Consider the following 13,757-nt stretch of genomic DNA (forward strand, 5'->3'; position numbering starts at 1 on the left):
CAAAAGGGTTCTTATGGCGTATCCTTTCCCTGCTCAGGACAGGGTACGTTGGGAATCCTCTCCCAGGGTGGACAAGGCTTTAACACGCCTGTCCAAGAAGGTGGCGCTACCGTCTCCGGACACGGCAGCCCTCAAGGATCCTGCTGATCGCAGACAGGAGACTACTTTAAAGTCTATCTATGCGCATACAGGTACTTTGCTCAGACCGGCAATAGCATCGGCATGGGTATGTAGCGCAGTTGCAGCATGGACAGATACCTTGTCAGCTGACCTTGATACCCTAGACAGGGATACCATTTTATTAACCTTAGCCCACATTAAATACGCAGTCTTATATATGAGGGACGCTCAAAGAGACGTTGGGCTGCTGAGTTCCAGAGCCAATGCCATGGCTATTTCTGCGAGACGAGCTCTATGGACCCGCCAATGGACGGGTGATGCAGACTCAAAGAAGCATATGGAGGTTTTACCTTACAAGGGTGAAGTGTAGTTTGGGGAGGGGCTTGCGGACCTGGTTGCCACAGCTACAGCGGGTAAATCTACCTTTTTACCTTTTGTTCCACAACAGCAAAAGAAAACTCCACAGTATCAGATGCAGTCCTTTCGGTCGCATAAGTCCAGAAGAGGTCGGGGCTCTTCCTTCCTTGCCAGAGGTAAGGGTAGAGGAAAGAGAACACCTGCTTCAGCTAGTTCCCAGGAGCAGAAGTCCTCCCCGGCTTCTACAAAATCCACCGCATGACGCTGGTGCTCCCCGAAGCTTGCCAGCTTCACCCCCGGAGAGGGAAGTGGTGTTAGCTGCAATTCAAAAGCTGTGTCAACAGCAAGTGGTGTTCAAGGTTCCCCTGGTCCAACAGGGAAAAGGGTATTATTCGACCCTGTTTGTGGTCATGAAGCCGGATGGTTCGGTCAGACCCATTTTAAATCTAAAATCCCTAAACCTGTACTTGAAAAAGTTCAAATTCAAGATGGAATCGCTCCGAGCTGTAATATCCAGCCTGGAAGGGGGGGATTTGATGGTGTCTCATCAGGCGTACCTGAGATTCGCTGTACAGGACTGTCATTACCAGTTTCAGCCGTTGCCGTTTGGGCTTTCCACGGCCCCGAGGATTTTCACCAAGGTATTGGCGGAGATGATGGTGCTCCTGAGCAAGCAGGGAGTCACAATTATCCTATACTTGGACGATCTCCTGATAAAGGCGAGATCGAGAGACCAATTGCTGAAGAGCATGTCGCTCTCCCTGAAAGTGCTGCAACAGCACGGTTGGATTCTCAATCTGCCAAAGTCACAATTGGTTCCAACGACTCGGCTATCATTCCTGGGCATGATTCTGGACACGGAACAAAAGAGGGTTTTTCTTCCATTGGAAAAAGCCCAGGATCTCCAGAACATGATCAGAGACCTGCTAAAACCAAAAGGAGTGTCTGTTCATCAATGCACTCGAGTTTTGGGAAAAATGGTGGCAGCCTACGAGGCCATCCCCTTCGGCAGGTTTCATGCGAGGACTTTTCAGTGGGACCTTCTGGACAAGTGGTCCGGGTCCCATCTACTTATACATCAGAAAATAACCCTGTCCCCCAGGGCCACGGTGTCTCTCCTGTGGTGGCTGCAGAGTGCTCACCTTCTAGAGGGTCGCAGGTTCGGCATTCAAGACTGGGTTCTGGTGACCACGGACGTGAGCCTCCGAGGATAGGGTGCAGTCACACAAGGAAGAAATTTTCAGGGACTATGGTCAAGCCAGGAGGCTTGTCTACACATCAACATACTGGAATTGAGGGCCATACGACAAGCGGAGAATCTTCTTCGCGACCTACCGGTTCTGATTCAATCAGACAACGTCACAGCCGTGGCTCATGTAAACCGCCAAGGCGGGACAAGGAGCAGAGTGGCAATGGCGGAAGCCACCAGGATTCTTCGCTGGGCGGAAAATCACGTAAGCGCTCTGTCAGCTGTCTTCATTCCGGGAGTGGACAACTGGGAAGCAGACTTCCACAGCAGACACGATCTCCATCCAGGAGAGTGGGGACTTCATCAAGAAGTTTCTGCAGAGATAACAAGTCTTTGGGGAATTCCTCAAATAGACATGATGGCATCACGCCTCAACAAGAAGCTTCGGAGGTATTGTGCCAGGTCACGGGACCCTCAGGCAGTAGCAGTAGACGCCCTAGTGACACCATGGGTGTTTCAGTCGGTCTACGTATTTCCTCCTCTTCCACATCTCAAAAATATTGAGAATCATAAGACAAAGAAGAGTGCAGACAATACTCATTGTTCAAGATTGGCCTCGAAGGGCCTGGTACTCAGATCTTCTGGAAATGCTCGCAGAAGGTCCGTGGCCTCTTCCTCTCAGGGAGGACCTGTTACAGCAGGGGCCATGTGTGTTCCAAGACTTACCGCGGTTACGTTTGACGGCATGGCGGTTGAACACCGAATCCTAGCTGGGAAAGGTATTCTGGAGGAAGTCATCCCTACTCTCATAAAGGCTAGGAAGGAGGTGACGGCAAAGCATTATCACCGTATCTGGAGGAAGTATGTATCTTGGTGTGAAGCCAAGAATGCTCCTACGGAAGATTTCCATCTGGGCCGGTTTCTCCACTTTCTACAGACAGGAGTGGATATGGGCCTAAAGTTAGGCTCCATTAAGGTACAGATTTCGGCCCTATCTATATTCTTTCAGAGGGAATTGGCTTCTCTCCAAGAAGTCCAGACGTTTGTTAAGGGAGTGCTGCACATCCAGTTCCCCTTTGTGCCCCCAGTGGCACCGTGGGACCTTAACGTGGTGTTAAGTTTCCTGAAATCTCACTGGTTTGAACCTCTTCAAACAGCTGAATTAAAATTTCTCACGTGGAAGGTGGTCATGTTATTGGCCTTGGCATCTGCAAGGCGGGTGTCCGAATTGGCGGCCTTGTCCCACAAGAGCCCATATTTGATTTTCCATGTGGTTAGAGCAGAATTGAGGACGCGTCCTCAATTTTTGCCTATGGTGGTTTCTTCATTTCATATGAACCAACCTATTGTGGTGCCTGTGGCTACGGGGGACTGGGAGGACTCCAAGCCCCTGGATGTAGTCAGGGCCTTAAAGATTTATGTAGCCAGGACGGCTAGGGTTAGGAAAACAGAGGCTCGGTTAGTCCTGTATGCAGCCAACAAGGTTGGCGCTCCTGCTTCTAAGCAGACTATTGCTCGCTGTATCTGTAACAGGATTCAGCAGGCTCATTCTACGGCTGGATTGCCGTTACCAAATTCAGTAAAGGCCCATTCCACTAGGAAGGTGGGCTCTTCTTGGGCGGCTGCCCGAGGCGTCTTGGCATTACAGCTTTGCCGAGCAGCTACTTGGTCGGGTTCAAACACTTTTGCAAAATTCTACAAGTTTGATACCCTGGCTGATGAGGACCTTGCGTTTGCTCAGTCGGTGCTGCAGAGTCATCCGCACTCTCCCGCCCGGTTGGGAGCTTTGGTATAAACCCCATGGTCCTTACGGAGTCCCCAGCATCCTCTAGGACGTAAGAGAAAGTAAGATTTTAAACCTACCGGTAAATCTTTTTCTCCTAGTCCGTAGAGGATGCTGGGCGCCCGTCCCAGTGCGGACTACATCTGCAAGACTTGTATATAGTTGTTGCTTACACAAGGGTTATGTTACAGTTGGAATCGGTCTTTGACCGATACTGTTTTTTGTTCATACTGTTAACTGGTTGCGTATATTCCAGGTTATATGGTATGATTGGTGTGGGCTGGTATGAATCTTGCCCTTAGATTAACAAAATCCTTTCCTCATATTGTCTATCTCCTCTGGGTACAGTTCTCTAACTGAGGTCTGTAGGAGGGACATAGAGGGAGGAGCCAGTGCACACCCATACTAAAAGTTCTTTATAGTGCCCATGTCTCCTGCGGAGCCCGTCTATACCCCATGGTCCTTACGGAGTCCCCAGCATCCTCTACGGACTAGGAGAAAAAGATTTACCGGTAGGTTTAAAATCTTATTTTTTCTTTTATTTCTCCTCTCCCTGATGTCACATCAAGATCATATATGTCTCAGTTTCTTTCTATGCCTCTAAGCTACTGTATACAATACTAAAAACACGTTCCAAATTCTTTCAGTAGTTTAAGCGTGATGCCGTAACAGACAAATGAAAATTGCAAGAGAAAAAAAAATTTGCCTCCATAGTTTACCCACAGTCCTTAGAAGTACATTTCTCTAAAAATATTTCTATGTATAGACATAACCATTATAACTTTATTATAGCTTTACACACATATATTATACACACACGTCTCTCATTCCCTGCTCCTACACTATGGGTTTCCTCGTTAATAAATGTGAATTAGCCAGGATGCCTTTGTGCAGAGGTGTCCTGGGACGACAATTCAATAACCCATCCATCTCAAGAGGGTGTATGCGCATAGTACGTATGCTGAAAACCCCATAGAATGTAGTGTGATGCTGATTGCCAGTGCTTCCGGATCATACTGACACTGGGTATAGCACATGGAGGACCACATATATGTTGTATAGTGTATTTATTGATGATTTCATATGTAGTTTCAACTTTACTATTACAAAGCAGAACGTGTGGGTAACTGTCTAAAGTGAGCGTTTCATTTACTGCAGTTCTATTGTACACTGTAGTGCCAGGGAGAATCTGCGGAAACAAAATACCCAGCACTGGGAATTGTAATGCTTAGAGAGATTAGTCACTCGGGATGTGGATCCTCTTTTCTCTGGTGAGGAAACCTTGTCAGTAAGGTCACAAGCACATCCTTTGCTTGGTTTCTCATACATTCCTCCTCAGTAGTGCTCTAGGGAGACGCAGAACCATATGAAAATGATCTCTCTGGGGAGAAGGAGGCTAAGAAAAATACTGTTTTCTTCTAACAAGATAATGATCTTCCATTAATAGCACACCATGTGGACAGTGCACCAAGTACAGAACAAACAATGTACCCATGGTTATTCCGCAGGTAGCTGGAATCCATAAGTACAAGGCAGCCAAAAACCAGTTTTCCACTTCCTTCACCACACACACACACTTTAACAGGTAATACTCACATAATATATAGAACTCCTGCAATTAATATCATACTTGGCATAATATGCTCTCTACTTTAAATAATAACCGTATAAGAGACTAAAGAGTTCCATCATTACCATGCAAATTATAAAGGTCAGAAACTGTGCAGTGGCTTCTAATACCAGTAATTATTTACTTTAAAGGCTACGACTTGCACTGCACAACTTTCAATTGAAATTTAAAACAAAAAAGCACATATACATACATACATACATACATACATACATACATATGAAGAACAAAGAAACGGACACACAAAATTGAAACATAAGTTGAAATAAGACACACAACACACAGCACAACTTGCAGTAGCACTTCCACAAGGTCACACAGAGGGAATACGAAGGAAGTTTCGCTCACCTCTTCCTACATTCAAGCATTTCTACAGATTCCTACTAAACAGACATTTTATTTAATATATAGATTTTTTTTCCAACATGCATGCCATTCCCCCCAATCTTCTAGTCCCTGTCACATTTTTCTATTTATGTCCCCATTTGTTTCATTAAAATAAGATATGTGCACTGGCTGGAAACTCAAGCAGACGCACAAACAGGGAGCTGTCCTCCACTGACTTTAATAGAACCCCTTTTTGTAGCCCCTGCCCACTCTATAACCCTACAGGGGTCTCCTGCATCAGATTCTAGACCTTAAAAACTCCTTCACCACCGCCCTCCAGTCGGCAATTGGCAAATTAAAATCTGACTTGGCGGATTTGGACTCTCGCACCACTTCTTTGGAATCACAAATGGACAAACAACAAGAGTTACAAAACCGTGTAGGCGATGATATGAGTTATCTTTATGGTGAATTTGGATTTTCTCAAAGATATAGTGGAGGACAGTGAAAATCGTGAGAGACGGAATAATCTGCGCATTCTGAATGTTCCGTAATCCATATCTGCCACTGAACTGGAACCATATCTCAAAAGGCTTTTTCTCTACTTGGTTCCGTCGCTGTCTGAGCCTGCCATCCTCAGAGAGAGCTCATCGCGCACTGAGGCCTAAACCCCACCGGGAAGTTATTCTTAAGTTTCTTTCAAGATTAAAAATAGTATCACAATGGCAAGCAGGAACTCAACCTCGATCTTATTCGAGGGATCACAGATTCAGATTTATCAAGATCTATCACCGGTGATCATTGCTAAACCACGTGACCTACGCACTGTCACCTCTACGCTACGTGAAAATGGATATAAATATCGTTGGGGTTTCCCCTTTCATATCATAGTGGATACTGATGGGCGAGTTAATATTCGCTCTCTTGAGGAAGGCAACAGACTGCTTCGTAAACTTCAACTGGCGCCCACTTCTGGATCGGACCTGCTGATCCCGTTGCCTCTTCCCCAAAGTGAAGCTCCTCACGCTTGGGTTTGAATTATTCATGGTTTAAATATATTTCTGACTTTAATTGTCGTTTACGCTCTATGTCGAGATTAACATTGGTAATATTACGTATTTGAACCATGTTCTTTTTCAAAAGTTTTTAGTTGATTATTAACCATTTTTATGATACTTACAGTTACTCTTGCCATCATACCATTCTGCTAACCAGTTACTATTTGCTGGCTCTGTGCAGTATTTGTTTCTCAATAACTTTATAACCTCACGGTCCTGCCCGGTGGATCAGATGCCTTGACCCTGGATTTGGGTTTCCGGATTGAACTCCGATCCGATATTGTGTGGCATGCCTTTATTTACCGGTCAGTACTGTGACTTTACCATAGCTCTACTGTCAATATTATGTTGCTGTTCAATGGTTTGACTTCATTCTTCGTATCCTCTGTGTTTTTGTTTGCTCAGTCTCGCTATGAGTTTCTATTTTATGTACAGATTTCCACCCATTAAATATACTTCTAGTTTTGGATGAAGGGGGGGGGGGGTCGGCACCTTAGCCAGTCAGTTTCTCCCCCCTATTTTAGGGATTATAGATACGAGTTACTATATAGGGTTTATACCCTCTTCAAATATACTGTATTTGAATCCCATCAGTGAGCTCTTTCTGTTACAGAGCTAAACTTTAGTAGCCAATTACCCTGTCTTTAGGGTACTTTGTCTGCTCATTTTTCGTTCTCATTTTATTTATTATTTTTTTTAAATGTATTATTTTTTTTCCCAGCAGAGTCCAGTGTCCCTTAATTTAATTCGGGTTATTCCCTTTCTTCCCCTCTCCTACCATGCCACTAACGTGTTTGTCAATTAATGTGAAAGGTCTTAATTCCCCTCATAAGCGCTCCCATCTTCATAGGTCCCTTAAAACATTAAAGGGGGATGTGATCTTTTTACAGGAAACATACTTGAAAGTGAGCTCGCATCCCTCTTTGACGTCCAAATCCTTTCCCACGGCTCGGTACTCCAATAATACGACTAAACGAAATGGAGTGGCTATCCTTGTCAGATGTTCCACTCCTTTTCAGTTCCTAGACTCTAAATGCGACAATGAGGGTCGTTATTTTATGGTGCAAGGGAAAATCGTACACGAGGAAGTTACATTGGCCAACCTCTATGCCCCTAATACTGGTCATGCCAGATTGTTTCGTAAATTCTTTCAGGATCATTCTTTGTATAGAAGGGGCAAGACATTTGTAGGCGGTGATTTTAACATGGTCGTCACTCATATGGATAAATCCGGCCCCTTACGTAGCGGACATACTCCAAATTCTTCTGCATTGCATAAATGCATGGCCGAGGCTGGTCTGTTTGATGTTTGGCGATATCTTAATCCTACCACTAGGGATTACACTTTTACTCCAATCCGCATGATGTATATTCTCGTATAGACATGTTCTTAAGTTGTGACTCCTTTTTCCAAATTGCTCAATGCTCCTCGATAATTCCACTTACTTGGACTGACCATTCTGCTTTAATGGCGTCCTTTGATATCTTTGTGTACCCGGTGGAAAGCCATCGTGGAGACTTAACGAAACCCTGTTGAAGATACCTCAGTTCCAAGACCTAATCAAATCTAAAATACAGGACTATTTTGCTCTCAATTCCTGGGATGACTGTAGTGCATCCACAGTCTGGGAAGCCCATAAGGCAGTTGTTAGAGGGTCCATTATACAATATGCTTCTCGCCGACAGAGGGAACAAGAACAACGTATCAATTCATTAACCAAAACTATTGCGAATTTAGATAGGGAACACAAGCGCACACATTCTAGGAAAATACTAGTGGAACTTTCTAAAACTCGTGCTGAGTTACAGTCTCTCCTAGCGGAAAAGGTTGAACGTTCACTATGGTGGGCTAAGCAGTTGTTTTACGACAAGAGCAATAAGGCTCACACTCTATTAGCGAATAAATTGCGCGCCAAGCCATTTACATTATTAAGGATCCCTTAGGCGGCATCACCTATGACCCTACAAAAATTTATGGTATTTTTCCTGATTATTATAGGGCACTGTACAATTTGGACTCTCCAACTGATCCCTCGGTCCATGCCTGTAAGGTCCAACAATATCTTAATTCTTGCGTACTCCCCCGACTGGATGACACAGCTAACTCTATTTTAAATGCTGATATCTCTGTTGAGGAAATAGAAGCTGCATTGAAAACTCAGAAACCATCTAAAGCACCTGGTCCGGATGGCTATCCGATGGTATACTATAAAACTTTTGCCCCCCAACTCACTTTGCACATGGTCTCTCTGTTTAATAAGATTATGCAGGGCACCCCTTTCCACACTGACTCCACGATTTCTCGCATTACTGTCATCCCGAAACCCGGTAAGGACCCCTCTTGTTGCTCTAACTACAGACCCATCTCTTTAATAAATACAGATCTTAAGCTCTTTGCTAAGGTCTTAGCGACGCGTCTGAACACTGTCCTAGCCTCGCTGATCGACCCTGACCAGGTAGGATTTATTCCGGGCCGCCAGGCCTCAGACAACACCAGGCGCATCATCAACCTACTTCACCACATTACCTCATCTAAAACACCCGAGGTCGCTTTAGCACTTGACGCCGAAAAGGCATTTGATCGTATTTCCTGGCCTTTCTTATTTTCATTTGGTCTTCACGGTCCTTTTATCACTGCTGTTAAAGCCCTCTATTCTAGCCACTCATCTATGGTTATGACAAATGGACTAAGCTCACCCCGGTTTGACTTAAAAAATGACACTCGTCAAGGCTGCCCTCTCTCTCACCCTTAATATTCGCTCTATGTATTGAACCTCTTGCAGCTCGCGTATGATCAAACATTGATATTGGGGATATTACTGTGGGACGCGATACATATAAAATATCTGTTTGCAGACGATGTACTCCTGACTGTTTCTAACCCTTTAATATCTCTCCCTAACTTGCAAAAAGAGCTTATTTTATACGGTTCACTATCGGGTTATAAGGTTAACCATACCAAATCAGAGGCACATTTACTCCACATTGACCTCTACATTTCCTTTCTATGGAGACCTTCGGCTATCAAATATCTTGGCATTAATATGACCAAATCTTATTCTACTCTTTATCAGGCCAATTATGTTCCTATTATTAGAACACTTACGCAAGATTTAGACAAATTGGATCGTTCATATATCTCATGGATAGGCAGGATTAACACCCTCAAAATGAACTTCCTCCCTCGCATTTTATACTTGTTCCAAACTATCCCAATCTTGGTGTCCCGGGCACCTTTAGCTTCCCTACAGAACCTACGTCACAAATTTGTTTGGGCTAATCGTAAGCCTCGTATTAGACATACAGTTCTGACTAAGAATGTAACATCTGGCAGACTGGGTTACCCTAATCTACGAGCATACTTTAACGCATGCCAACTTAACCACGTTATATCCTGGTAATCACCACCGGGGGTTAAGAAATGGGTGGATATTGAAAACTCTTTATTCCAGGGTAATTCACTTGATTCCCTTCTCTGGCTCCCCAAGACATGCAGACCAGCCTCTGTTTATTTAATTCCCACAGTTAAATTCACCCTTGGGCTGTGGGATAAACATTGCACCACCCATAAACTCTCAACATATCCCTCCTCTCTCACACCAATTTGGGACCACTCGGCCTTCCCCCCTGGTTGTGATCAGAACATGGCAGTTCCGTGGCACTCCCATGGTATTACGAGATTTATCCATATTAAAGGTCAATTAGCCCAGAAATCTTTTGAGGAATGTCAAGAACGCCTTGGTGTTCCATCTTCGTGTCATTATATTCACATTCTGAGTTTTCTCAGATCCCAACTTAAATCTTCTTCTTTGAGACCACCTACTTCCTTTGAACGCATGTGTGTACTCTCAATTGGCAGGAAGGGGAACAGAAATTAAAATGCGGATTGCTAAGGCTTCTCTTAGTGTGGCGATTAGAGAAACCTGTTATAAAGTATATACCCAGCGGTACCTAGTTTCCTCCAGACTTCACTCTATCTTCCCCACTACCTCGAATCAATGCTGGAGACTTTGCGAAGAGGAGGGCACCTTTATACACATATGGTGGACTTGTACTTCTTTTCGCCCCTTCTGGAACTTTGTTTGTGCTTTGATAGCCCAATCTCTTGGACATAGTATTGAGCTCTCTCCCGAAAACAGCCTTGCTTCTTGCCCCTATTCTCGACCTACCCAGAACCCATGATAAGCTCGTTATGCACTTTTGTATGGCAGCTAAATCCCTGATAGCTAAACAATGGAAAGACCAGAAAGTACCTTCACTGACCGCACGTGTGGCTAATATTAACTATATTGCCGACATGGAATACATCACTAGTTTACGGAATAATACAGTGGCTCAGTTTCACAATATCTGGTCCCCATGGTACCTCACTCGTTCCTTACCCATACCCGGACTCTGCTGATATCCATGTCCAACTCCATCCTTCCGTTTACTTATCTGCTCCTTTTTTAAATACCCCTACCCAACCGTGAATACTTATTACTCTTATCTTTAATTTTCTTTTGTCTTTCTTTTTCTCTTTTTTCCTTTCTTTTATCCTATCTTCAATGCTCCTATTTTTGTCTTTTGTCTTTAAATTGGTAATACAAATAAAATAGAAGTTAACCACCCAGTATGATATTTTTGAAAGCATTGTCAAGTGTTATCTAATGATAATTTGACAAAAAATTGTATATTATGTATTCACACTCCAATGTTTATGTGTATCTCACTGCTCCCTCGTTAACCATCATTGTTGATGTCGGATTTCAATGTGCTCAATGTCAAACTCCGTACTTGACTATTTGGTTCCCTGTACTGTGGATTTTGGTCAATTTCAATAAAAACTCATTGGTTTTAAAAAAATAAGATATGTGCATATTTTTCTCATAGGTTATTGATCCAAAAAAAAAAACAAAACCTATGAACAAGGAGGTGTTATTTTTAGGTCTACAAGCAACTACATTTCTGCATGTTTCCTACCCCTCCCCGCTGATAAGGCCAAAAACAAATGAGCCATTCAGCTTCTGAACAAGGGGCATAATTCAGACCTGATCGTAGCAGTAAATGTTAGCAGATGGGCAAAACCATGTGCACTGCAGGGGGGAAGGAATATCGATGCCCATCTCTAGTCATACTTATCCATTAGAGGAAGCTGTTGGGGTGGAGGTGCACCACTGCACATGTCAGAGGTGTGACAGCCATCCACAATTATTATATAGATAATGATCCTTTAATAACACACAGACAAATATAGATACTTATATAGGTACATGTAAACCTTTGAGCCCATACAGACTACAGGACACAACATTAAATCTGTACAGAATACAAATCAGAAGCATATCGGCCATTTCCAGAGAGGATCCTATGACAACGCTGAAGAAGTAAATTATACAACAGTGAATCATTAGGTTACAGCTGAGCAATCAGGCTAAACTTTGTGCTGACACATAATGAATAACTCCAGGGCAACCCTACCTCCTGTAATTGTGGCTCTTTCTTCTTGGATGACATGCTTAAATGTTTATCCAGATTGCTGTAGTTCTTTTCTGTCTCTTTATCAAACTTCTTTTTTTCTTCCTGTAAAAGTGAGATGCACAAATATTTTCATTCTTTAAAAAGAATAGTAAAGTTTAAAAAGTATTATTTATTCAGGTTAACGTTTAATCAGAGATTCACCAGTCTTCATAACTCTTCTCTGTCCTTTTCCATTACAGTGGACCTGTAGCTTGCACATATTACCACTTCTTATTTAAGCTGCACTGTGGGAGGCACATAAATGAATGATTGTTTCAGCACACAAAATGGCCGGCTTTATCAAAAGTGTTTTACAGAGTAAGGGGAGTGGGGGGGATGTATTATCATGGTACTTATCTCTGCACTAAGAGACAGCCTCTGTCACTGCTTACTGCAGTGATGCAGGATTGCTTAGTGCAGCAATGCTTTAAAACAAATCTGTCACTGGGGGGTGTCATGGTAACTCATCCGTCAGACGACCTCTATCCTGCCTGTATTGCATTAGTCTACTGCTGATGAGATACGTAATAGCTCCTGGGTGGCCACACTGTGCATGCGCGAGATCTCCTAAATGTGTGAAGTCTCAGTGGGAGCCAAATTTAGACAATCAAAATAGACATGGCCATTATGTCAGCATTCAAAATATAGACTAGAAATGGCCACCTTTTAGTCAAGTCTATATTTTGATATGGTTAAAATGTCAACATACCTATATTTTTTATTTATACAACTATGAAGGGGATAAGTGAAACTGTGACAGACATTACGACTGTGTCATGATTTTGGTGGTGAACATTTTTAACATCACAATGTCAACATGATCAAAATGTCAAAGGTCAAACTCCCAGTAAATGCACATACAGCAGTTTAGCCTGCAGTCAAAATATAGGCATGGTCAAATTGTCGACAATTAAAAAGTCAACATTCAAAATACAGGCAGGTCTGTATTTAGACTGTTGACATTTTGACCATGTCAATATATCGACAATCAAAATGTCAACATTTAAATCATAGGTAACTGCACACAGCTTAACCTGTAATCAAGATATAACAGAAATACAGGCTTTACCTGTAGTTTCTTTATCACAACTACGAAGGGAATATGCACTACCATGACAGGTATTAGTGCTACCTAACAGGTCTTTGCGAAATTGTTGTGGAAATTCATTATTGGAGCGGCACATGCAAAGTACAAAGTACTGGGCATTTGTGACATTCGGAGATATCAGATTGTATGTTTGACGTGACAGGATCACTGTTTGCACACCCGCAGTGCTCTTCCACAGTAACCCACAGTGCTCTTCCTCCGTAACCCACAGTGCTCTCTCAGTAACCCACAGTGCTCTTCCTCCGTAACCCACAGTGCTCTTCCTCCGTAACCCACAGTGCTCTTCCTCCGTAACCCACAGTGCTCTTCCTCAGTAACCCACAGTGCTCTTCCTCAGTTGGCAACCTGTGGTAATCCAGCTGCTATGGAACTACACACCAGTATGCCCTTCCACAATTTTAGTATGTCCTATAATAAAATCTGTGGTAGGGCATGCTGGAATATATAGTTCCACATGTTGACTACTGTTTCACACATGTTGATGTGACGAAAATTAGGCACATCAGACAGTGTGGCTGACATGGCAGGATCAGTGTTTGCTCATATGCATTGCTCAGTGAGACACTACAGTATCTTGTACATTTATCTATTATGAAAGGTCAGCACACAAGGTTGCGTGAGAATCCTCTAGCGTTGGGCGTCTTTGTTTTGCCAAAAATGTGTCATAGTTGCAAAGCAATGGGCTA

At 43.3% G+C, this 13,757-nt stretch overlaps 1 protein-coding gene across 4 annotated transcripts in view; it reads right to left on the reverse strand.

The window, feature by feature from the left end:
- The window catches only part of ARHGAP10 (Rho GTPase activating protein 10), a 614,077-nt gene that overhangs the window by 349,180 nt on the left and 251,140 nt on the right, over positions 1-13,757 (reverse strand). For all 4 annotated transcript variants that reach the window (XM_063920579.1, XM_063920578.1, XM_063920581.1 and 1 more), the window contains exon 5: positions 11,925-12,026. In XM_063920579.1, the coding sequence (XP_063776649.1) occupies positions 11,925-12,026 (102 nt within the window). The remainder of the gene's footprint in view (positions 1-11,924; positions 12,027-13,757) is intronic.

Source organism: Pseudophryne corroboree, chromosome 1 (assembly GCF_028390025.1).
Source record: "Pseudophryne corroboree isolate aPseCor3 chromosome 1, aPseCor3.hap2, whole genome shotgun sequence".
NCBI lineage: Eukaryota > Metazoa > Chordata > Amphibia > Anura > Myobatrachidae > Pseudophryne > Pseudophryne corroboree.